The 24,603-nt window shown below is 43.2% G+C and overlaps 1 protein-coding gene across 3 annotated transcripts in view; it reads right to left on the bottom strand.

The window, feature by feature from the left end:
- Positions 1 to 24,266, bottom strand: part of LOC141273063 (uncharacterized) — a 30,183-nt gene extending 5,917 nt beyond the window's left edge. The window contains exons 1-4 of one of the 3 annotated variants that reach the window (XM_073684411.1): positions 24,146 to 24,266; positions 22,005 to 22,186; positions 17,762 to 17,956; positions 17,559 to 17,676 (exon numbers count right to left, since the gene is read on the bottom strand). In XM_073684411.1, coding sequence (XP_073540512.1) covers positions 17,559 to 17,676; positions 17,762 to 17,956; positions 22,005 to 22,082 — 391 coding nt within the window. In that variant the 5' untranslated portion in view covers positions 22,083 to 22,186; positions 24,146 to 24,266. Of the gene's footprint in view, positions 1 to 17,558; positions 17,677 to 17,761; positions 17,957 to 22,004; positions 22,187 to 22,269; positions 22,812 to 24,011 lie in introns of those variants that run through there. The other 2 variants (XM_073684412.1, XM_073684413.1) reach the window with 2 other exon arrangements.
- Positions 24,267 to 24,603: the final 337 nt, after the last annotated feature.

Raw genomic sequence — 24,603 nt, 5'->3', positions numbered from 1 at the left:
CCAGGTAGCAGCCTTACATATGTCTTCCATCGAGACACCCGTTTTCTCCGCCCACGAGGTCGCCACTGCTCGGGTAGAGTGAGCCTTCAACCCCTGTGGCGCTTCCTCCCCGCTGGAGATATAGGCTAGAGTAATAGCTTCCCTGATCCACCTAGCTACAGTCATATGAAAAAGTTTGGGCACCCCTATTAATCTTAAGCTTAATGTTTTATAAAAATTGGTGTTTTTGCAACAGCTATTTCAGTTTGATATATGTAATAACTGTTGGACACAGTAATGTTTCTGCCTTGAAATGAGGTTTATTGTGCTAACAGAAAATGTGCAATCTGCATTCAAACAAAATTTGACCGGTGCATAAGTATGGGCACCCTTATCATTTTCTTGTTTTAAATACTCCTGCCTACTTTTTACTGACTTACTAAAGCACTTTTTTTGGTTTTGTAACCTCATTGAGCTTTGAACTTTATAGCCAGGTGTATGCAATCATGAGAAAAGCTACTTAAAGTGGCCACTTGCAAGTTGTTCTCCTGTTTGAATCTCCTCTGAAGAGTGGCATCATGGGCTCCTCAAAACAACTGTCAAATGATCTGAAAACAAAGATTATTCAACATAGTTGTTCAGGGGAAGGATACAAAAAGCTGTCTCAGAGATTTAACCTGTCAGTTTCCACTGTGAGGAACATAGTAAGGAAATGGAAGAACATAGGGACAGTTCTTGTTAAGGCCAGAAGTGTCAGGACAAGAAAAACATCAGAAAGGCAGAGAAGAAGAATGGTGAGATCAGTCAAGGACAATCCTCAGACCACCTCCAGAGAGCTGCAGCATCAACTTGCTGCAGATGGTGTCACTGTGCATCTGTCAACTATACAACGCACTTTGCACAAGGAGAAGCTGTATGGGAGAGTGATGCGAAAGAAGCCGTTTCTGCAAGTACGCACAAACAGAGTCGGCTGAGGTATGCAAAAGCACATTTGAAGAAGCCTATTTCTTTTTGGAAGAAGGTCCTGTGGACTGATGAAACCAAGATTGAGTTGTTTGGTCATACAAAAAGGCGTTATGCATGGTGGCAAAAAAACACAGCATTCCAAGAAAAACACTTGCTACCCACAGTAAAATTTGGTGGAGGTTCCATCATGCTTTGGGGCTGTGTGGTCAATGCCGGCACTGGGAATCTTGTTAAAGTTGAGGGACGCATGGATTCCACTCAGTATCAGCAGATTCTTGGCAATAGTGTTCAAGAATCAGTGATAAAGTTGAAGTTACGCAGTGGATGGATCTTTCAGCAAGACAATGATCCAAAACACCGCTCCAAATCTACTCAGGCATTCATGGAGAGGAACAATTACAATGTTCTGGAATGGCCATCCCAGTCACCAGACCTGAATATCATTGAACATCTGTGGGATCATTTGAAGAGGCTGTCCATGCTCGGCGACCATCAAACTTAACTGAACTGGAATTGTTTTGTAAAGAGGAATGGTCAAAAATACCTTCATCCAGGATCCAGGAACTCATTAAAAGCTACAGGAAGCGACTAGAGGCTGTTATTTTTGCAAAAGGAGGATCTACTAAATATTAATGTCACTTTTCTGGTGAGGTGCCCATACTTATGCACCTGTCAAATTTTGTTTGAATGCAGATTGCACATTTTCTGTTAGTACAATAAACCTCATTTCAAGGCAGAAACATTACTGTATCCAACAGTTATTACATATATCAAACTGAAATAGCTGTTGCAAAAACGCCAATTTTTATAAAACATTAAGCTTAAGATTAATAGGGGTGCCCAAACTTTTTCATATGACTGTATGGTGTACTTAGCAACCTTAAGTCCCTTTCTAACCCCTTGGTAGGAGATAAACAAGGAACTATCTTTCCTGAAAGCCTGGGTGACCAAAGGTACCTAATCACACATCTTCTTACATCTAAGGTATGGAATTCTGCCTCTTTTTGGTTACTTGGATTACGACAGAACGAGGGTAGGATTATTTCTTGGAGTCTATGGAAACGGGAAGCTACTTTAGGGAGATATGCTGGGTCAGTTCTAAGAATTATTCTATCGTCCAGGATCTGAGTGAAAGGTGAAGCTGAAGACAGAGCCTGGATGTCACTAATCCTTCTAGCTGATGTTAGAGCTATTAGAAGCGCTGTTTTAAGGGAGATGGACTTAAGGGATGCTGAATCTATAGGTTCAAAGGGTGAACCAGTTAATGCTTTTAGAACTAAATTTAGATCCCAGGGTACTCAATTGCTTTTGATAACAGGCCTGGATCTAAACACAGCTTTGATAAAGCGAGAAATCCAGTAATTTCCTGCCAAGTCACAGTTATATAGGCACCCAAGGCAGAGACTTGGACTTTAAGGGTACTTGTTGCCAACCCCAACTCGAGGCCCTTCTGTAAAATCTCTAAAATTTTACCAATTGGCGCCCCCTCACCAACTGTAGAACCAGAGAAAAATAAAAATTTCTTCTAAGTTCTAGCGTAAATCCTGGTAGTGACAGGTTTTCTACTACGCATTAGTGTAGCCACAAGGTCTCGGGAGAATCCTTTGCGTTCTAACAGAGACCTCTCAAGTTCCACACCGTCAAGTGGAGGCCAGGAGCTTGAGGATGGACTATTGGACCCTGGCCGAGGAGATCCAGAATTTTGGGTAGGACCCAAGGATAGTAGATGGACATGTTCCTCAGGCATGAGAACCAGGGCCTCCTGGGCCAAAAGGGGGCGACCAGAAGGACCCTCGCCTTGTCCTCTCTGATCTTTCTTAGGACCATGGGAAGAAGGGGGGAAGGCATAGGCCAGACTGAAATCCCAAGTTATTTGGAGAGCGTCCACTGCCAGGGGGTTTTCTCTGGGATTTAGGGAGCAAAAGAGCTCTGTCTTTCGATTTAGTCTTGTGGCAAAGAGATCTACCACCAGAAGCCCCCATTTTCGGACTATTTGGGAAAAAATGTCCTGCTTTAGTTCCCATTCGCCCTGCCTCAGAGAAAAACGGATTAAGTAGTCTGCCTTTATGTTTTCCTTTCCTTTGATGTGGAGGGCCGTTAAGGAAAGGAGATGGCATTCCGAAATCTGAAAAAGATGATCCGTCACTGTCATCAGTGATCCAGAACGTGTACCCCCCTGATGGTTCACGTAAGCTACCGCTATCCTATTATCTGAAAGGATCTTAAAGTTCTTATCATGAAGGAAAGGCAAGAAATGATTAATCGCTTTATCCACTGCCAGCAGTTCTTTAGTGTTGGAGGAAAGACCCTTTTCAGCGTCTGACCAGGACCCCTGGGCAACCATATCCCCCAGATGGGCCCCCCACCCACGGAAGCTTGCATCGGTTGTAATTATCTTAGTGACTGTAAACACCCAGGGAACTCCTCGTGACAGGTTCGCCTCGTTCACCCACCACTGCAAGGACTCAACTGATCGGGGTGACAAGGACATTCGTCCTTCTAAGTGCCCATCTAACAAAACCTCATTATGTAGAACGTCCCATTGTAGAACCCTGGAGTGGTATTGTGCCCACAGAACCCCGGGAAGGCAAGATAACAGGGTACCCAACAAGGACATCGCAGCTCTAAGGGACATGACCGGGTTTGATAATGCTTTCTCTACTAGAATTTTAGCCTTTTGTTTTTTGGCTTCCGGGAGGAAACATATTTGAAGGTCTGAATCCAGCATAACACCCAAGAACTGCTGTATTTTTGAAGGCACTACCCTGGACTTTTCTAGATGTAGGATCCAGCCCAGACTTTCTAAGATGGAGGATACTAATTTTAGGTGATTATCACATTGGGAGGCGGAGTCTCCAACTATCAAGAAATCATCCAGGTAAGGGATAATTAAAATATTATGTTTCCTAACATGAGCCATGACTTCCGCTATAACCTTAATAAAAACCCTGGGGGCTATGGCCAGACCGAACGGTAAGGCTCTAAACTGGAAATGTTTAATTTCTCCATCTATGATCAAAGCCACTCTAAGGTATTTCTGGAAATCCATATGTATAGGTACATGGTAATAGGCGTCTTTTAGATCTAACGCTACCATGTAACAGCCTGAAAACAAGTAACTTTATTGTAGATTTAATGGATTCCATCTTAAAGGTGGGAACTAACAAAAACTTATTAAGGGCTTTAAGGTTAATGATGCACCTAAAAGAACCGTCAGGCTTAGAAACCAAAAAGAGAGGCGAGTAGAATCCTAGCCCCTTTTCTGCTGTCGGAACTTCCACTAGGACCGCTTTATGAACCAAGTTCAGGATTTCCACTTGTAGGGCCGTCTGCTCTAATATTGAGGAACGGTTTGGGGTCAAGATGAATCTCCCACGAGGAATCTGCCGAAACTTGAACCTCAGACCCGAACCTACCAGATCAAGGATCCAATTACTAGCAGAAATTTTTGTCCAGGCAGGAAAGAAGCCCAACAGCCTCCCCCCTACCTGGGCTGCGAGTCATTGACTCGGTTTCCGGGGCCCTCGGTTAGAAGGAGAAGAGCCGAATAGGAGCCCTCTACCTTTCGGTCTGCGGTCTTCCCATTTTTCCTGACCCTTCTGCGGTCTTTTTCATAGAAACCTTCTCCTATGGAATGGACGTTTATAAGCGGGGATAGACAAGCTAGGGAAACCTGTCTTTTTGTCACTAGTTTTATCCAGAAGTTCGTCCAGAACAGGCCCAAAAGGATGCTCTCTTTCACATGGAATAGTACAGAGTCTCGTTCTTGTCTGAATATCACCTGACCAACATTTAAGCCACAAGGCTCTACGGGCTGCGTTGGACATGATGGCTGACCTCGCTGCCAATCTGACTGAATCCGCAGAGGCATCCGCCAGGAAAGCTGCTGCCCCCTGTAGGAGAGACATATTTGATAAAATCTCCTTCCTGGGGGTGTTATTTCTCAGATCGGATTCAAGTTGGTCCAACCATATCATTAGGGACCTGGCGGTACAAGTATTGGCAACCGCTGGCTTTAAGGCCCCCGCAGACGTTTCCCAGGTCCCTTTGAGAAAGGTGTCAGCTTTCCTATCCAAAGGGTCCTTAAGAGCCCCCATATCGTCAAAGGGGAGAGAGGATCGCCTAGATGCCTTAGCTACAGCTACATCTATTCTTGGGGCTTTCTCCGATGAGGAAGAAGCTGAGTCTTCAAAGGGGTATTTTCTTTCAAAGAACGGAGGGAGAATACCCTTTCTCTCTGGCCTTTTCCATTCCCTACGTATCAAGTCCTGAAGTTTATCGTTAAAGGGAAAACTTCTTCTTTTCCTTTGCCCCAGCCCCCTGAACATTACATCCTGGACTGATTTTTCTGGTTTGGCATCTGTAATACTCATGGTTGAACGAATCGCTTTAATCAAACTATCAACTCCATTAAGTGGGAAACAATGCTGACCCGCACCACTGTCTGAGAAAGCGGATGATGAAGAGGCTGAGTTGTCCGAGTACAACTCATAAGCCGACGACAGGGAGTCACAGGGGCTGGGGAGATCTCATGGTCTGTATCCACCTTTCCTTTAGTCTTTTTAGACTTGACCAAGGTTTTCAATCCTGAGGCCAAACTAGGGGTCTCCTCTGCTAGCGTCTGATTTATACAGGGCTGACACAATTTTTTGGGATACGAGTCGGGAAGGACGGTGTTACACAATGCACATTGAAAATGCTTGGTCTTGGAGGTACACTTCTTCCCCTATTAAAAATAGAAGGGGAGAAGGGATACTCTTTCTCAAAGATCACTTACCCAGGCGGCTCAAAAGGGTTGGTACTGATTTGGAGGAAGGACCCTTCTCAGCCTGGGGATCATCCCTTGAGGCTGCAGATTCGTCCATCCTGCTGGAGCTGTGATGACTGGACTTAGACGCAGAACCTCGTTTTCCTGAGAACCAGGCATTACCAGTAACACGAGGGCGATGCACTTTTTGGAGCTCCTCAAACAGCCGCTGAGATGGTGGAGATGGCAGCTGCTGAACTTGCTGCTGCTGCTGCTGCTCACTATCAGACTGCATGATAGGGAGAATTAAGCTGGGAAGCCCTGAACAGAGGTGCCTGGGCCAGTTAAAGAGCACCTGTTCCTTCCCTCAGCCACCTGATTTTAATCAAATATATCTTTTTTTTTTTGTATCCCTCCCCTCAGGGACGCCGCCGCGGTTAATACCGCACTTACAATTAGATGCACGTGACCGGACTTCCGGGTCCCGGTCACGTGACTGCCCCGAGGCGCGATGACGTCATTGGGCCGCAACTCACAGGAGGAGGCCGGACGAGCCTCGAGCCGGGAAGTTCCAGCTGCCGCTCCAGGTAGGCTCTGCTAAACCGACGGGCCTCCTACCCCAGATCGGGGCGCAGCCTCCCGGATATCCAGCGCGCTGACCTCTGCCGGGTGTCGATGAGGACGGCATCCCACGCAACCCGCATCATCTTCAGGGTGATGGTGGGCCTGCCACCCCAGATAGGGGCGCAGTCCCACTGCAGTCCGGATCGTCGAGGGGCAGACCCCCCTACAGAAAGGGGCGCAAACCTGGCTGAAGCAGATGATGAAAGGGCTGCCACCCCACCCACTGCTTATCCGGTGCAAGGATACTGTGCATTTCCCAGATAGGGGTGCACCCGCATAGCAGATGCTGGAGCTGCCGATCCCAGATAGGGGCGCTGCTCGACAGCTGTTGCCATCCAGTTCTTCCACGAGCCTGCTATAGGTTCCCTCCATCAAGGACAGGAAACCAAACTGAGGCGAGAGAGAGGGCCGCCCCTTTTAAGCCTGTAGGTTTCCTGTCCTTAGTGGGCGGATCCCCTCTCTTGTGGTGCTGTCATGGTCGACCGATAAAAGCATTTTTTAATGTGTGATAGCAGCCAAACATAAAAAAAGATATAAATCTGGTATCGCTGTAATCACACCACTGTATCACGAAGAATAAATCCGTCAAATCACAGGAACGGCGCAAAAAAATAAATATAACCAATTCTTGACCTGCTGTTTATTTGTTCATTCTGCCTTACAAAGATCGCATTAAGGCTTGGCTCACATTTATCCTGCGCTCTACGCTGAGCGCTTACACCAGGGTTTCCGTGTAAATCTCTGAAATAAGTGTTTGAGAAGGAACTTTCGGTGGAAAAGTTCCTGTAATGAGGCAGATGGAGGCATTGTGGATGCCGTCTGGCCTTTGATCCAGTAGTGTCCGTCTGTTTAGGCATGCATAAAAGCCCGGTCGGCCACAGTTTTGTGCACCTCTGAAAAGGACACTGCTGAATAAAGGCTGGATGGAGTCCAGAGTAACTCTGCTGCCTCATTATAGTGAAAGGATCCCTTGGGGGTTTTATCTGAATCACGTCACTCGGAGATTTAGTTGGAAACCCTGATGTAAGTGCTCAGCATAGAGCACAGGATAAATGTAATCTAAAATTTTATGTAAAATATTCCCAATAAAAGCTTCAACTCAATCCACAAAAAAGTCCCCACTTAGGTCCATCATCTGTTAATGGAAATATAGGGGGCTTCCATGTTACTGGTAACACAAAGGCTCTGGAAAAGCAAAATGGCTAATCACCACTTCAAAAGAAATCCAACGAATTCTGTGCTCCAAAATCCTAATGCCCCCCTCTCTTCTGAGCCCCACAATGTGCCTACACCACAGTTAGCATCCACGTTGGGCATTTCTGTAGCGGTGAGAGTCCACTCAATTTATGGGTTCCATATCTCCAGAAGCACGAGCTGGGTACAATATACGGGCACTACAATGGCAGATTTTCAATTTTCACTTAGCAACATCCACTGCTGTTTGTTTCTGGAAAACACCCATTAGGTCAAAATTGTCACTACACCTGGAGATAAATTTCCAGAGTGGTGTCATTTGCAAAATGTGGTTATTTGAAGGGGGTAATTTTGCTCTTCTAGGGCCTGGGGGCTCTGTATATGGAGTCCACAAACTATTCTACTATAATTTGTTCTCCAAGAGTCGAATAGCGCTCCGTCCTGCCCGAGTCTCACCGTGTGGCTAAGCAGTACTGTACAGCCACGTATGGGATATTGCCATGTTCAGCAGAAATTGTGTGACACATTTTCGTGCCATTTTTACCCATTTCTCCATGTGAAAATGTAAAATCTGGGGCTAAAACAAAATTCTTGTGGTAAAAATTGAATTATTTTTTCTTCAATGGTATAAAATTATGACATACCTGTGGTGTCAATATGATCACTGCACTCTTAGATAAATTTGTTGAGAAGTGTAGTTTGTAAAGTAGTTTCAGTGAAGACAGACTTTCCCATTACTACTGAGATAGGAGATGAGAGCTGCTATTAAGTAGATAGAAGAGGGAGGAGCTTTACCTCTAGCTCCTCCCTCATCCTATCTACTTAGAATCAATAGCAGCCCTCATCTCCTATCTCAGTAATGGGAAATTCTGTCTTCACTAAATACAGATTTTACCTCAGAATTGAGAATTTTGATAATGAATGATCAATTATGGCCGAGAAAGAAGCAGATGTCTCTGATAATATATATTATATTGCTTATTTTCACGTGCACTATTCATTTATCAAATAAAAATTAAAACAACCGTTACTCTTTCACATTGCGTTCTTGCTCACGTTCATTTGTCACGTCGGGGCTTGCGTCCGAACCCCCCACAAATCAAGATTCAGGCATATGCGCCAATGGGGCTATAGACTTTACTAGTGCTGACAGTGTCAATGTGTGATCTGATATACATAATTTTCAAGCCAATATGCCTACTGGATACAGACACTCAGATGCAGCCTTCTAACTCCAAAACCAGCTTCTTATCCATTACAGAAGATAAACTTTCTTCTCTGCTCTCCACATCTCACCACCTGTGAACTTGACCCGATCCCGTCCCACCTCATACCAAACCTCACCACAGTCTTCATCCCAACCCTAACCGATCTCTTTAACCTATCACTAATAACTGGTGTCTTCATCTCATGCTTTAAACATGCCTCTATCACACCTATCCTCAAAAAGTCCTCCCTTGACCCATTCGCTGTGTCTAGCTATCACCCCATATCACTTCTCCCCTATGCCACAAAACTACTGGAACAGCATGTCCACCTTAAACTGTCCTCAAACCTCTCCTCCTGCTCCTTCTTTAATAGGTTACAATTTGGCTTCCGACCGCATTATTCAACATAAACTGCCCTTACTAAAGTCACCAATGACCTACTAACTGCCAAAGCCAAGCGACACTAGTCTGTCCTCCTCCTCCTGGACCTGTCATCTGCCTTCAACACAGTGGACCATTCCCTCTTACTACAGATTGTTTCATCTCTTGGCATCACAGACTTGGCTCTATCTTGGATCTCTTCATACCTAGTAGACAGGACATTCAGCGTCTCCCACTCATACACCACCTCCTCATCTCGCCTCCTATCTGTCAGTGTCCCTCAAGGTTCAGTTCTAGGACCCCTGCTCTTCTCCATCTACACCTTCGGCCTGGAACAGCTCATAGAGTCCCATGGCTTTCAATATGATCTCTATGTTGATGACACACAGATATACATCTCTGGACCCGATATCACCTCCTTACTAACCAGAATCCCACAATGTCTGTCTGCTATTTCATCCTTCTTCTCTGCTCAATTTCTAAAACTTAACATGAACAAAACAGAATTCATCATCTTTTTCCCATTTCACTCAACTCCCCCAACAGACCTATCCATCAAAGTCAATGGCTGCTCATTCTCCTCCGTCACGCAAGCTCACTGCCTCAGGTTCACCCTTAACTCTGATCTCTCCTTCAAACCACATATCCAAGCCCTTTCCACCTCCTGTCGACTCAAACTCAAAGTATTTCCCAGATTCGTACATTCCTTAACCAAGTTTCTGCAAAAACAGTAGCGCACACCCTCATCATCTCCCGCCTTGAATACTGAAACCTCCTACTCTGTGGCCTCCCTTCTAACACTCTTGCACCCTTCCAATCTATCCTAAACTCTGTTGCCCTACTAATCCACCTGTCCCCCCGCTATTCCCCGGCTTCTCCCCTTTGTCAATCCCTTCACTGGCTCTCCATTGCCCAGAGACTCCAGTTCAAAACCCTAACCATGACATACAAAGCCATCCGCAACCTGTCTCCCCCATATATCTGTAACCTAGTCTCCCGGTACTTACCTGCACGCAACCTCCGATCCTCACAATATCTCCTTCTCTACTCCCCTCTTCCAACAATCGCATACAAGATTTCTCCTGTGCATCCCCCCTACCTGGAACTCTCTACCCCAACATAGTAGTGTTATGTTCTGCTACCAGAGCTAAGGAAAGAGAGATCTGTCCCTACGATAGAACTCAGCTTAATCCCTACGATGTAACAGGGAACCTGATCCTGCGATCAGACCTGCTAAAGTCCTAAGCTAGTCTGTACGGAGACCTATAGATGTGGGGAAGGAATCCCTACAAGTACTAAGGACTGGGAGGAAAATGGGACACCTCCTAACAGAAATAGTAGCAGACAGACGAACAAACAAAATATATAGAACATAGAGGTCCGTAGACCAAGCAAACTAACAGGGTTAGATACAGAGCACAGGCTAGCTAGAAAGTAGTTATACAATGAAGTCCAGCAAAGCCAGAAGGGCGGAGCAGGATTAAATAGGCCAACAAGGTCATGTGACCAGCAAAGGAAAAAACCTAAGAGCAAGGTTCTAACAGTACCCCCCCTTCTAAGAGGATCCTCCGGATCCCCTAGGACCAGGCTTATCAGGAAATCTCCTGTGAAACGCTCTGATAAGTCTGGACGCGGAAACATCATCTGACCTCACCCAAGAGTTATCCTCGGGTCCGAAACCTTTCCAGGCCACAAGATACTGCAAACTACCTCTATACCGTCTAGAGTTAAGGATGCGAGAAATTTCATATTCCCCGTCCTCCACCACCGGAGGAACAGAGGCAGAGGCGTCACCATCCGACACAACAGCTTTTTTTAACAGAGAGACATGAAATACCGGATTAATTCTCCAGGAGGTAGGAACCTCCAACCTAACAGCAGATTGGTTGACAACCTGAAGCACCTTAAAGGGCCCTACAAACTTGGGACCCAATTTCTTAGAAGGAATCCTCAACCGCAGATTCCTAGAGGACAACCAAACCATGTCACCAACAGCGAACAAAACCTCCTGTCGTTTCCTATCAAAGTAGTCTTTAGATTTTCTGTTGGCCTCCTGAAGATTACCACGCACATCCGTCCAAACTCTCTCCAAATCACCGGAAAAATTCTCCTCCTCAGGCACGGCAGATCCCAACTTGGAGAACGACCCAAACGACGGATGTCTCCCAGAACAACAAAAAAAAGGCGAACAACCAGCAGAAGAAGATGTATGATTGTTCAGAGCAAATTCAGCAAGTGGCAGAAACTCAGACCACCCCTCTTGATTGTCTGCCACAAAACAACGCAAGAACTGCTCAACATCCTGGTTTTTCCTTTCTGTCTGGCCATTAGATTCAGGATGATATCCGGACGAGAACGACAAATGAACTCCCAACCTGTCACAAAAGGCACGCCAAAAACGAGCCACGAACTGAGGACCCCTATCAGAAACAATGTCAGTAGGAACGCCATGAAGTCTGACAATTTCCTTGACAAAGGCCTTAGCGAGAGTTTTAGCGCAGGGCAGTTTGACGAAGGGAACCAAGTGACACATCTTGCTAAAACGGTCCACGACCACCCAGATGACAGTAAAACCCTCAGAGGGGGGAAGGTCAGTTATAAAGTCCATAGCCAAATGTGTCCAAGGAGCACTGGGAACCTCCAAAGGACAAAGCAACCCCGCAGCAGGAGTATGTGAGGACTTAGATCTAGCACATATAGTACATTGACGCACCCACTTAATGACTTCCTTCTGCCATCCAGGCCACCAAAAACTGCGACCCACCAGTCTCTTGGTCTCAGAGATTCCGGGATGACCTGCCAACCGAGATTCGTGACACTCAACAAACAAATCTCTCCTAAAGGTCCCAGGCACAAACAACCTCCCATGAGGAGTGTTAGATGGGGCATTCTCCTGTGCTTTAAGAATCTCATCTTCCAAAACGGAGTCCAAAGCAGCTATCACAACACCTTCTTGTAAAATGTTCTCCTCTTTCTCAACACCGACTATGGGAGAAAAACTGCGAGACAAGGCATCCGCCTTAACATTCTTAGTACCAGGGATGTAAGTAACGGAGAAATTAAACCGCGAGAAAAACAGTGCCCACCTAGCCTGACGGGCATTCAGGCGCTTGGCAGCATCAAGATATATCAGATTTTTATGATCCGTAAGAACCTGAACGGGAAATTCCGCACCTTACAAGAAGTGGCGCCAGTGTTCAAATGCGAGTTTAATAGCCAATAATTCCCGATTACCAATATCGTAATTCAGTTCAGTCTCCGAAAATTTTTTTGAAAAAAAGGCACAGGGATGTAATCCATCCCCGTTATCCTGAGACAATACTGCGCCAACCCCCACAGAGGAAGCATCAACCTCAACCAAAAACGGCTTAGTCACATCAGGCTGCATAAGGATGGGAGCAGAGGTGAACCTCTCCTTGAGATACACAAAAGCTTCAATGGCCTCAGAAGACCACTGAACCGCATCAGCACCTTTCCTGGTGAGATCGGTCAGAGGTTTGACAATACTAGAAAATTTTTTTATGAATTTTCTGTAATAATTGGCGAAACCTAAAAACCTCTGTATCGATTTCAAACCAATAGGCCTAGGCCATTCCTGTACAGCTTGAACTTTAACCGGGTCCATCTCAAAACCTTCGCTGGAGATAATGTAACCCAAAAAACTAATTCTCTGTACAGCGAACTCACATTTCTCCAGCTTAGCAAAAAGCGAATTGTCCATTAATAACTGTAATACCTCACGTACACTCCGCCAATGAGACTCCAGATCCGGCGAATAAATCAAAATGTCATCCAAATACACAACCACATTTTTGCCGATCAAAGGTCTAAGGATGTCATTAATAAGATTCTGAAAAAATGCAGGAGCATTAGTAAGACCAAAAGGCATCACCAGATTCTCAAAATGACCCACAGGAGTGTTAAAAGCAGTCTTCCATTCGTCACCCTCCTTCATGCGCAACAGATTGTATGCCCCCTTAAGGTCAATTTTAGAGAACCACTTGGCCCCCATTAACTGGTTAAACAGATCAGGAATCAATGGCAGTGGGTAAGGATTGCGTACAGTAATTTTGTTAATCTCACGAAAATCCAGACAAGGACGTAAACCGCCGTCCTTTTTTTTTACAAAAAAAAATCCAACCGCCACAGGAGACTTAGAGGGCCTAATGTGACCGGCGGCCAAACTTGTCTGTATGTATTCCTCCAAAGCCTTCCTCTCAGGAATAGTAAGGTTAAATAAACGACTTTTAGGAAGAGTCGCTCCAGGGACAAATTCAATAGAACAATCATAGTCTCTATGGGGAAGCAAAACCTGCGATTCCTTCTCAGAAAAAACTCTCCAAAAATCCTGAATAGGAACAGGCAATTCTCCCCTATCCAAAGCTGCAATACGCCCGTTACAACACTTGTCATAACATTTATGGCTCCAGGATTTAATTTCACTGGTAGACCAATCCAGTACAGGATTGTGAAATTTTAACCAGGGCAATCCCAATATTACTGGAGAAGGCAAGTTATTCAAAACTACCAAATCCAATTTCTCATGGTGAACACCATTAATAGTGAGAGGAAATTCACAGACCTTGAGAGTAATATTCTTCAAAGGGGAACCATCCACAGAAACCACAGCAATGGGGGATGATAAAGGTTCGGGTTTTAAATTGAGTCTTTCCAAGAATCCCCCATCAATTACATTCAGAGTAGACCCACAATCAACAAACACCCGAAATTCCATTAATTTTTCCTGAGCAATCGTGGAAGCAGCTAAAAATACACCCTTGGAATTTAAACAGGCAATACGGGAATGACTGACCATTTTTTTTTCTTTCTTCATACGAAGCTCACAGCCTTTAATCAAATGACCAGATTTTCCGCAATAGAAACACAAGCCTTCAGAAAATCTACGGTCCTTTTCTTGAGAGCGAGGTGCCACCGATCCAATCTCCATCGGTTCACCACTGTTAGTACACACATTCTCATAACCAGAAACTGACATAGCAGAGGATTTGCTCTCATTAACCCTTGCACGCAGTCTCCTATCCACCCGTATAGCTAATTGCATAGCCTGTTGCAAATCTTCAGGTGTAGGATAAGCAATTAGCAGGTCTTTAACCCTTTCATTGAGCCCAGCAAGAAATAGACTTTTCAGAGTAGAATCGTTCCACCCTGTTTGAGTAGACCAACGACGGAAATGAGTACAATATTTTTCCACATTACCTGATCCCTTTTTTAAACGTCTCAACTCAGTCTCAGCTGATGCGACACGGTCAGGATCATCATATAATAGTCCCAAAGCAGAAAAAAAACTATCCACTGATCTGAAGCATGTATCACTAGGTTGCAAAGAAAAGGCCCACTCCTGAGGCTCTTTGCGCAAAAGTGACATTATGAACCCTATGCGCTGGGATTCATCCCCAGGGGACTTGGGTCTCAAACGAAAATACAATAAGCAAGCATTTTTAAATGAAAAAAATTCTCGGTGTTCACCAAAAAATAAATCCGGCAAACATACCTTAGGCTCCAAGAAATGTGCTCCAGGACAGTTACTCACGTGCTGACGGAGCTCGGCCACCTCCAGAGAGAGTCCCTGCAGGCGATGAGCCAAATCCTGAACCGACACCATGATGGAACAGAAAAATCTTTCCTTAGAGAATTTGCAGGCTGGACTTACTGTTATGTTCTGCTACCAGAGCTAAGGAAAGAGAGGAGATCTGTCCCTACGATAGAACTCAGCTTAATCCCTACGATGTAACAGGGAACCTGATCCTGCGATCAGACCTGCTAAAGTCCTAAGCTAGTCTGTACGGAGACCTATAGATGTGGGGAAGGAATCCCTACAAGTACTAAGGACTGGGAGGAATATGGGACACCTCCTAACAGAAATAGTAGCAGACAGACAAACAAACAAAATATATAGAACATAGAGGTCCGTAGACCAAGCAAACTAACAGAGTTAGATACAGAGCACAGGCTAGCTAGAAAGTAGTTATACAATGAAGTCCAGCAAAGCCAGAAGGGCGGAGCAGGATTAAATAGGCCAACAAGGTCATGTGACCAGCAAAGGAAAAAACCTAAGAGCAAGGTTCTAACAAGTAGACTCTCGCCTACCGTGAAAACCATCAAAAGGAACCTAAAGACCCACCTCTGACAAGCCTACAACCTGCAGTAACCCTCGCTCCACTATACCGCTGCACGACCAGATTTCTATGGTCACCAGTAATATTATTACACAGTTAAAGCCAAAGTAATAAAAATATGAACGGATTTTTCGAGTGACCATTGCAGAAAAGCTGAATACCTGAGTGGAATCCTGCCAAAGAACCCTAAAGGGGTTTTCCCACAAACAAAAGTTCATTTAAAGAATTGGCTGTGTCTGACCATGTACGGAACATGGTCTGATCATACCACATCTCCAGGGTAGGGGAGGAAGGAAAAGAGTATACAGACATTACAGCACAGGATCACCACAGAGGATTCATTTTGTGAGGTAAAATATTGTTTAAAAACAGGCAGTGAAATGTTTAACCTCACAAAATGAATCCTCTGTGATCCCCTGCTGTAATGTCTGTATTGTCTTTTGCTTCCTCCCCTGCCCAGGAGCTGTGGTATGTTCCATACACGGTCAGACACAGCCAATTTTTAAAATGAACTTTTGTTTGTGGGAAAACCCCTTTAAGTACAGGGAACTTGAAAGGAATTTGACAGCTGATAATGCCACTGACCGTATTATTTCAGCCATGTATATTTGACTTTTAAAGTATGTTTTTCTCTGAAAAATACAGCATTTCAAAGTCACCAGGGACCGAGCCATCCAGGTGACCAGTTAAAAAGGCTGGTACTTGACGGTTGGTCCTCGCCCACTGCTAGTAACTAACAGGTGTACCCCTTTAGACGCATGCAGGGAGAGACTTGTCACTCAAGGGGAGCGGGTGGGGAGAATCAGTCAGGGATCAGCCATTCCGACTAGTCACCCCTGCAGCTTGGTCTGCAGTGTTTCAGAGACAAAAATGCATGGCTAAAATCATACACTAGTGTCTAATACATGCTGCCCATGGTTCAGGCGATACCCGTGGCTTGGGCAGCAGGTATCCACTGTCTGGTTCCCTTTAAATCTAGGGCATGTGTCAACATGAATAGAGTGTGTATGTGGTTCTTGTTTCTCTTGTTCTCCACATTCTTCCCATTATCCTGTCTATTGTTATTATGTTCTGTAACTGCAGTTTGTCTTTTACCTATCATAAAATAAAAAGAAAAACACATGTACAAGAATGGGACAGCAAAGGTCAATGTCGGAGGGAGATGAGGTTTGCGTGGCCTAAATAACGGCCCCTAGAGGATAGAGGGGACGTTTGTACAGCAGATATGGTTGGGCTGAAATCAGAATAAACCTTTCCCATTTTATGACAATTAGGATTACCATAATTTTTAATATTTGCCAAATGCCAGAATAATAAGAGAGAGAGAATGTTTTAAGGCATTTTTATCACTTAAAGTAAACGGGAAAGGTTTATTCTGATTTCATGTCAGATATTGAGAAAAACATGCATATGTGTCTTTTTATATAATGTGTGTAAACTTCTGGTTTTAATTGTACATTCTGGCCCTAATTAATTGAAAGCTGTTTCTCCAGTTTTCTGGAATAATTTGCTCCTTTATAGAGGCTTCAGTATTTGTGCTTTAGCTCATTTCCTTGTAGAATGTAAGCTTGCGAGCAGGGGCCTCACTCCTAATGTAACTGTTCACTGTCTCACCTTGTATTCAATTTATTGTCTGTACATGTCCCCCCTTAATTGTGAAGTGCTGCGGAATATGTTGGCGCTATATAAATAAAAATTATAATTACTATTATTTATAAGATTTGCGCCATTTATTATTTTTTTTTAAGTCTTTTTGATTTTTCTTACACAACTATGCTTATCCAGATGTTTTAGACAGATTCATAAAATGTGACTTTTACCAAATGTCGCTTTTATTTTTTTGCGCATGTCACTCTAGTCAGTCCCTTCCTGAAATGTTTCTGGCGGAGTTTTTAATTCGGTGTATTTTAGACATACGTTAGATTTTTTGCACTAAAAAGTCACCAAAGAACACGAAGTAAAAAATAAAGAATATTTTTCATTTGGTACCAAATTCATAAACCGCGTGCACCATTTTGAAAAATTTGGTGCAAAATAAAAGTCTGTGAATACCACAAGACAAAAAGAAAAATGACTTCAATGTATCACAAATGATGAATTGGGGGGGGGGTCACAGTATGTACAATTCAGAGCATCTCCATCTAGATTGGCGGTTGTCATTGTCAGACCAATGAATTTTTGCATTTACACACAGCAGCTTGTGGATTTTACAATCGAACATTTTTGAATATCCGAAGATCATGAAGAGCACCATATTTAAAGACTGTATGTAACAGATCTCACATATTATAATGTTATAGTCACAGACTGAACAGGCTTCACCTGGTGATACTTGGATGTTCTCCATCATGACTTCCTTGTACAGATCCTTGTGTCCTTCTATATACTCCCACTCCTCCATGGAGAAATGGACAGTGACATCCTGACATCTTATAGGAACCTGACACACAATGATACAGTCATCATCCAGACACATTAACCCTTGTGCTACTGTATAATGTCCCAGTATTCCCAGCAGCGCTCACCTCTCCAGTCAGCAGCTCAATCATCTTGTTGGTGAGGTCCAGGATCTTCTGATCATAGTTTCTGTCATGTAACAGTGACTTAGGTGAAGACCCCTTCTTGATTGGGATCTGAGTCCGGCGCCATCTTAGTGAAATGCGTGGATAGTTGCTGGATGTCATACTCTCTCCAGATGCCTTCTTCACCACTGTGTAATCCTGTATATTGAAACACATTATATACATTCCAGAATCCCTTACCTCTCCAGTCATTTCTGTTATTAATAGCGATAAGAGTCTGGCCATGTTAGATATCTTCCAAAATCTCTCACCTTCATGGTCATGTCCATGTATTAATGACATTTTCCAGCATTTTCCATTTATTGGTCTAAGCTTAGATAGGCAATCAATGTGTGATTGGGATTCTCCTCTGTAAGGTTCCCCCTTAACAATGACCACTGTACATGTGCTTTCACTATAAGAAGCGGGCTTAGGAGCTGAACCTGCTCGGGAAAGCACAAATGCTGGCGGTATTACATAGTTGCACCAAAGAGTAATTTGGCATCAGTTTAACCTCTAAAATACTGCTGTCAAGCAAAAAAGCAACATCTAGAAGGCCTCCAAGATGGCCACCATCAGAATGGAGACCTTCGACCTCAATGCGATTGCGGAGTGCCTTTGGGTTGCCATGGCACTCAGGAGCTTTTTGAAGGCCTCCATGATTGCTATGGTATTATTCCAATGAAGCCCAACCTGTAAGCTCCATAGGATATCATTAATTTTACAATATATTGTATTAACAGTGTATTGTATGGACTATCAAGAGACTGTAGGTTCAAGTCCAGTAAGGGGACTAATAAAAAGTACAAACGACACTAAAAGCTGCCAATGTACACAGAAAGCTGCCAAAAGCTGGTAGATCTGCAGCAGATAAAACGGTTTATCAAAACTGATAACCGGCAGCTTTGTGTGTACACTGTGTATAGGCAAAAAGCTGCCAATCAGTGGTGGGGTGGAGCTATACAGAGCTCATGGATATGGAGGACTACCTGGCAGCAGGATTACTAGTCCTCTAGTGATAAAACCACTGCTTTATCAGCAGATTATTACCACTACAGCAAGTAACCCAGTAAGTGATATATTACTGGAATCAGTGTCTCTGTCTATACATTATATTGTTGTTAGATAAAGTGGCAAAAACCTGGTGACAGATTGTCTTCTTTTAACTCCTTAAAGGCAATCATAGACCAATGAAACAATTCAACTTTACGGAACACAACAGCAAATACAGTGACACAAGAAGCTTTTTATTCTATTTCTAGCTATTGTATAAAGCAGGTTTTTATGTTAAATATATTTTCCTTTAATTTTTTGACAAGTTGTCGTTTCGACCCACAGATATCTCAGATAGATGTATCAAGCAGCAACGTTCTCCTCTAACAGCAGCTTATCTCCCATCATCATCTTATGAGGGGGAATCAGGAGGCCCCCCTACACATCCCAATCTTCTGCAGAATGTAATCCTAATGTGATGGGGTCTATACAGTTCACCCTCCATATATATACAGGTGAATCTCACTAAATTAGAATGTCATCAAAAAGTTAATTTATTTCAGTTCTTCAATACAAAAAAGCGAAAATCATATATTATATAGAGTCATTATAAACAGAGAGATCTATTTCAAGTGTTTATTTCTGTTAATGTTGATGATTATGGCTTACAGCCAATGAAAACACAAAAGTCTTTATCTCAGTAAATTACAATAATTAACAAAAAAACACCTGCAAAGGCTTCCTAAGAGTTTAAAAGGGTCCCTTAGTCTGTTGCAGTAGGCTCCACAATCATGGGGAAGACTGCTGACATGACAGATGTCCAGAAGGCAGTCATTGACACACTCCACAAGGTCCCAGAGTTCAAATTTTCATTTGGAAATCAAGGTTCCAGAGTCTCGAGGAAGAGTGGAGAGGCACACAATCCAAGCTGCTTGAGGTCTAGTGTGAAGTTTCCACAATCAGTGATGGTTTGGGGAGCCATGTAATCTGCTGGTGGAGGTCCACTGTGTTTTATCAAGACCAAAGTCAGCGCAGCCGTCTACCAGGACATTTTAGAGCACTTCATGCTTCCCTCTGCCGACAAGCTTTTTGTAGATGGAAATTTCATTCTCCAGCAGGACTTGACACCTGTTCACACTGCCAAAAGTACCAATGCCTGGTTTACAAACAACAGTATTACAGTGCTTGATTGGCCAGCAAACTCGCCTGACCTTAACCCCATAGAGAATCTACAGGGTATTGTCAAGAGGAAGATGAGAGACACCAGACCTAACAATGCAGATGAGATGATGGCTGCTATCAAAGCAACCTGGGCTTCCATAACACCTCAGCAGTGCCACAGGATGATCGCCTCCATGCCACGCTGTATTGATGCAGTATTTGATGCAAAAGGAGCCCCGACCAAGTATTGAGTGCATTTACTGAACATACATTTCGGATTTTAAAAACATTTTTCAAGCTCTTGTTATAAAGTATTCTAATTCACTGAGATAATGGCTTTTGTGTTTTCATTGGCTGTAAGCCATAATCATCAACATTAACAGAAATAAACACTTGAAATAGATCTCTCTGTTTGTAATGACTCTATATAATATATGAGTTTCACTTTTTGTATTGAAGAACTGAAATAAATTAACTTTTTGATGATATTCTATTTTAGTGAGATGCACCTGTATATACTGATAGGTGAGGATAAATGAATATAGGGGCGTATATGATATGCAGGATAAATTCTGTGGTGTTTGGAGGGTTTGGATGATCCATGGAGGAACAATTAGATCTGCCTCTGAATATAATATTCAATTGTATTGATATTATTGGCATGGGAATATGATGCAAATTTTTTTTTTTATTATTTGTTATATAAATTTTTTTGTTATATTTATGTTTATTTTGTTTGATTATATTGAAATGTTTCATTGTGGTTTCTATATTTTGTTTTTTTGTTATTGTGATGTCATTTCCTTGAATTTTCCTATGTATGTCTGAAAGTTGTCTTGTTATCCACAATTGACAAAAGCCTGTGAGGGGCTGAAACGTTTTGTAACTCTCCTATATCTGGAATAAATTAACAGATTTCGTACACTTGAGTACCGGGACCCTTCTTTTCTATTTGTGATTTACCTTCCACGTGCACCACCAAGGACTGCGGAGTGCTGACTATACTACTTGTCTATATCATCCAGCACCCCTTGACGCGTGTTTCACATCAAGCTTCAAAAACCCCTTCTGATGAAGCTTGATGCGAAACGCACGTCAAGGGGTGCTGGATGAGACATTCCGTTGGTAGGTAATGTATCCTAACCATTACTGGTAATCATATGGCTAGCACATATGGCAGTATTATTATTACGGATCAGCCTCTAACTGAGTCTTCATAACATCTTAGTACCCTTTCCCTTTCTTTGGTATTCTGTTTAGTGCTGTCCAGTTGTGCTCCACTTATTGGCATTACATGAAGTTTAGATTCTAATCATGAGTTGGGATATACCCATCACCATAGATGGTATCTTGGATCATTATATTCTGACTAGCTATTGAACCCGTTCTACGCCCGGGTGGCGAGCATTTTTATTGTTACATTTTTAATTTTAGTAATGGCGGTGGAGTCAACACGTGCGCCTACCGGGCTATCCTGCGCCATTTTTTTAAAGACACTGTGTCTACGAATTCGCACATACAGTGTCTTCAATAACTACGTAGATCGTACTATGCGCACGCTCTGACTCCGGCACTATATAGGTTATGTGTGTCCTTACAGACGTAAAGTGACTGTGGTGTTTCTCAGTCACTAGTGCCACTGCCCCCTTCGTTCTGCTTATAGGTCAGGGGTGAATAAACACAAAGGGCCCGATTCATCATTTGTGTTTTGTTTTTTCTTTTAAGTTACTTTTCTTTTTTTTTTTCTCTTGTGGCATTTACTGAGGTTTATTGCGCCCAATTCATCAAAATTATACACGATTCATGAATTTTGCGCAAAGTCAAAAATGGTCTTTTCTTTCATTGTCTTTAACCATTTTTGCAACTTTTAGAGCAAAAAAAAATAAAATAAAACATTTTGTGACTTCAGAAAGATGAATTTGGTGCAAACAAAAAAAAGGCGCAAAACACAAAAAAAACTAAAAAAAAAGAAGACTGAAATTCAATAATGAATTGGGCCAAAAATTAGAAAGAGAAAAAAATGTCATGGGACATTATCCTAAAACGGTCTCACCTCTCCAGTTAGCAGGTAGATGATCTCAAAGGTCAGGTCAAGGATCCTCTCAGTCACCGCACATTTGTCCTTTGCCATTTTTTTGCTTAATGTTTAGTGCGATCTCTGAAGTGCGGGCAAGGATTACATCAGATGATCATCCTCCTGGGAAGCAAGGAAAGGCCTCGACAGCTATCCAGGGTCTGCAGGAATAGAAGATGAAGTGACCTTGCTTCTGACGTTCCACGTCTACCCTCTTACTATATAGTAACACTTATGCCCTTACTGGAGGAATTGCAGTATGGCTGTGCTGTGCCTAATGGCAGAAATTTTCCTCCAGTCCCTGCTTTTCTAACACCTCCATCACGGGTTCTACAATTTCCTTAAAAAGAAAAATAGCAGCAAACGAGCAGCAATTTTTTCCGGTACAATGTTAAAGGGGTTTTCCAGGTTTCGTAAAATCACTGTTTTAAAAAACAATCGGTACTTTACCCACCCTCCCCGGTGAGTCTCCACCGCTGCTCACAGTGTCTGTTATTGTCCGCAGCGCTGACATCTCGTTCAGTTATTGGCTGCAGTGCTGTTGATGTGATGTCCCAACGGACCCTATTACAGTCGATGGGGTCTAATGCCCACCATTTGTGTCTGTCACATCACATATCTATTTCCTGTATGTATTCCATTTTTTCAGAACAAAAAAATACAGAATTCCTAGTGTGAATTCAGCCTAAGGCCTCAGTTTTTCTCACACGAGCTGTATTTTTGGCAGATAGAACTCGTACGTATTATAGTCTATGGGGTTGTCACATGTCAATGTATTTTTGCGGGCTGAATAATGTGCACAAAATCATGGAGACTTGTCTGCTTTTGATTTAAGTCTCGGAGCAATCCCAACAATGCAAATCTATGGGTCCATGAAGAAAATCTCGGCCAGCCATGAATGTTTTTCACAGACTGTTTTTGATAGGAGAAGCTTTAGAAACCGACAGTGTTTTTGATCAGTGTCATCAGTTTGGTTAGTTTCATCAGTTTTTTTCGGATATAAAAACTCAAAAAGAAGTGATGAAGGTTTCTCATAATAAACAGTCCCTGAAAAACGGACAGCACACAGATGACATCCGAGTGCTGTCCGATTTGTTATAGACCCATGAATTTGGATCAAGTTTGATCCGAGACTCGGCTCAATATCGGACAAGCCTCTGTTATTTTGTGTGGACCACTCAGTCCGCAAAAATACAAGGACACGTGAACTAACCCATAGACTACAATAGGGGTTATCCGTGAAAAATACAAACAGAACTCGTATGAGAAAAACTGACGTGTGAATGAGGCCCTAGACTGTAAATAGGACCAGGGAAAGACATGTTTCTGCTCTTTTTATGTAGACCACTGGTCCGCAAGAATAAAAAAATGTGAAGCATCCCATAAAATAGGAAAGCACGTGGATGACACAGATGAATGTCTGAATAAGACCTTGGCCTGATGCAGTCATTATCATAGCACTTCCCTACCTATAAGTACCCATGTCCGATGACTGGTGTGTATACGGGCCGATATCAGTGTCTGGCACTTATTGGTTCCGTGGCGGAAGATTAAATGAACGCCAGGCACTTGACTAATGTGGACAAAAAATTATGAGACTATGAGCATGCAAGATTATTTCTTCTTGACTAATATCTAAATGCCTCAATTTATTATTTGTGTCACTTGGCATAATAGCTGGTCGACCTGCCCAATAACTACTCAAGGATGCCCGCAACAGTAACCATGACAATCTGCCAATCCCCTGGATAGGGAGAGCTGTAAGGTGCCTATATAATGCCTGTAGAACAGTCCGGGCACTGGGCAGTCCTGCTGGTGGATGTGGCAGAGAAGGACATCTGCATGGACCCAGCTTCTCATATGTCAGCAGGACTCCAGCTGCCATTATGTCCCCCACCCCTGGTAACATAACAGGCATTCTATCTTCCACTCCTAATGATATAAGACCATTCTATAGCTGTCTCCTAGAATTACAACATTACTTACACCCTCCCACTCATTAGATCTCCTGCTTCTAGTAATAAGGGAGCCATTCTATCTCCTAGAAGTCCCATTACACAGTGTCAGCCTCCCCCATGATGGTACGCTGCACGAGTCTTCCAGCAGACTCCGGGTATTACCTTCCTTTGTAAGTTAGATTGTTTATCACATGCAGCAGGGCTAGTCAGACAGCCTGGAAGTAGTAGCTGATCAGGGAGTTGTGGGAGTTGTAGTTTCTGGCCGTGGCTAGCAGTAGCCACTAGAGGGAACTCTGTTCTTTATCTCTTTTCCTATACTGTGGAGCCATCTTGGGTGTGACCATTACTCATGTTTAGAATTAGATGTACAAATCTATGGCGCTCATTAAATTCTGATACTAACACATTATCTTTTATCGTATGCCCATGTATAGGTAGGTCCCACAATATCTCACGGAGTAATATCACAATATCGACAATTCTCCTCATCTAACTATATGCCTCATGTGAATGAAGTCAATGTAGTCGGTAACGTAGGAAACTAGAGAAATAGAAAGCTGGACCTCTGTGCAGCCATTGTGCATTATATCCCAATGTCATGTCCACAATTATTTACAGCG

This window comes from Phyllobates terribilis, unplaced genomic scaffold, assembly GCF_046119375.1.
Source record: "Phyllobates terribilis strain yellow unplaced genomic scaffold, ASM4611937v1 Scaffold_5__5_contigs__length_657084704, whole genome shotgun sequence".
In the NCBI taxonomy this organism is placed as follows: domain Eukaryota; kingdom Metazoa; phylum Chordata; class Amphibia; order Anura; family Dendrobatidae; genus Phyllobates; species Phyllobates terribilis.
Note: the sequence above shows the minus strand (reverse complement) of the source record. Positions and strands in the feature narration are given on the sequence as shown.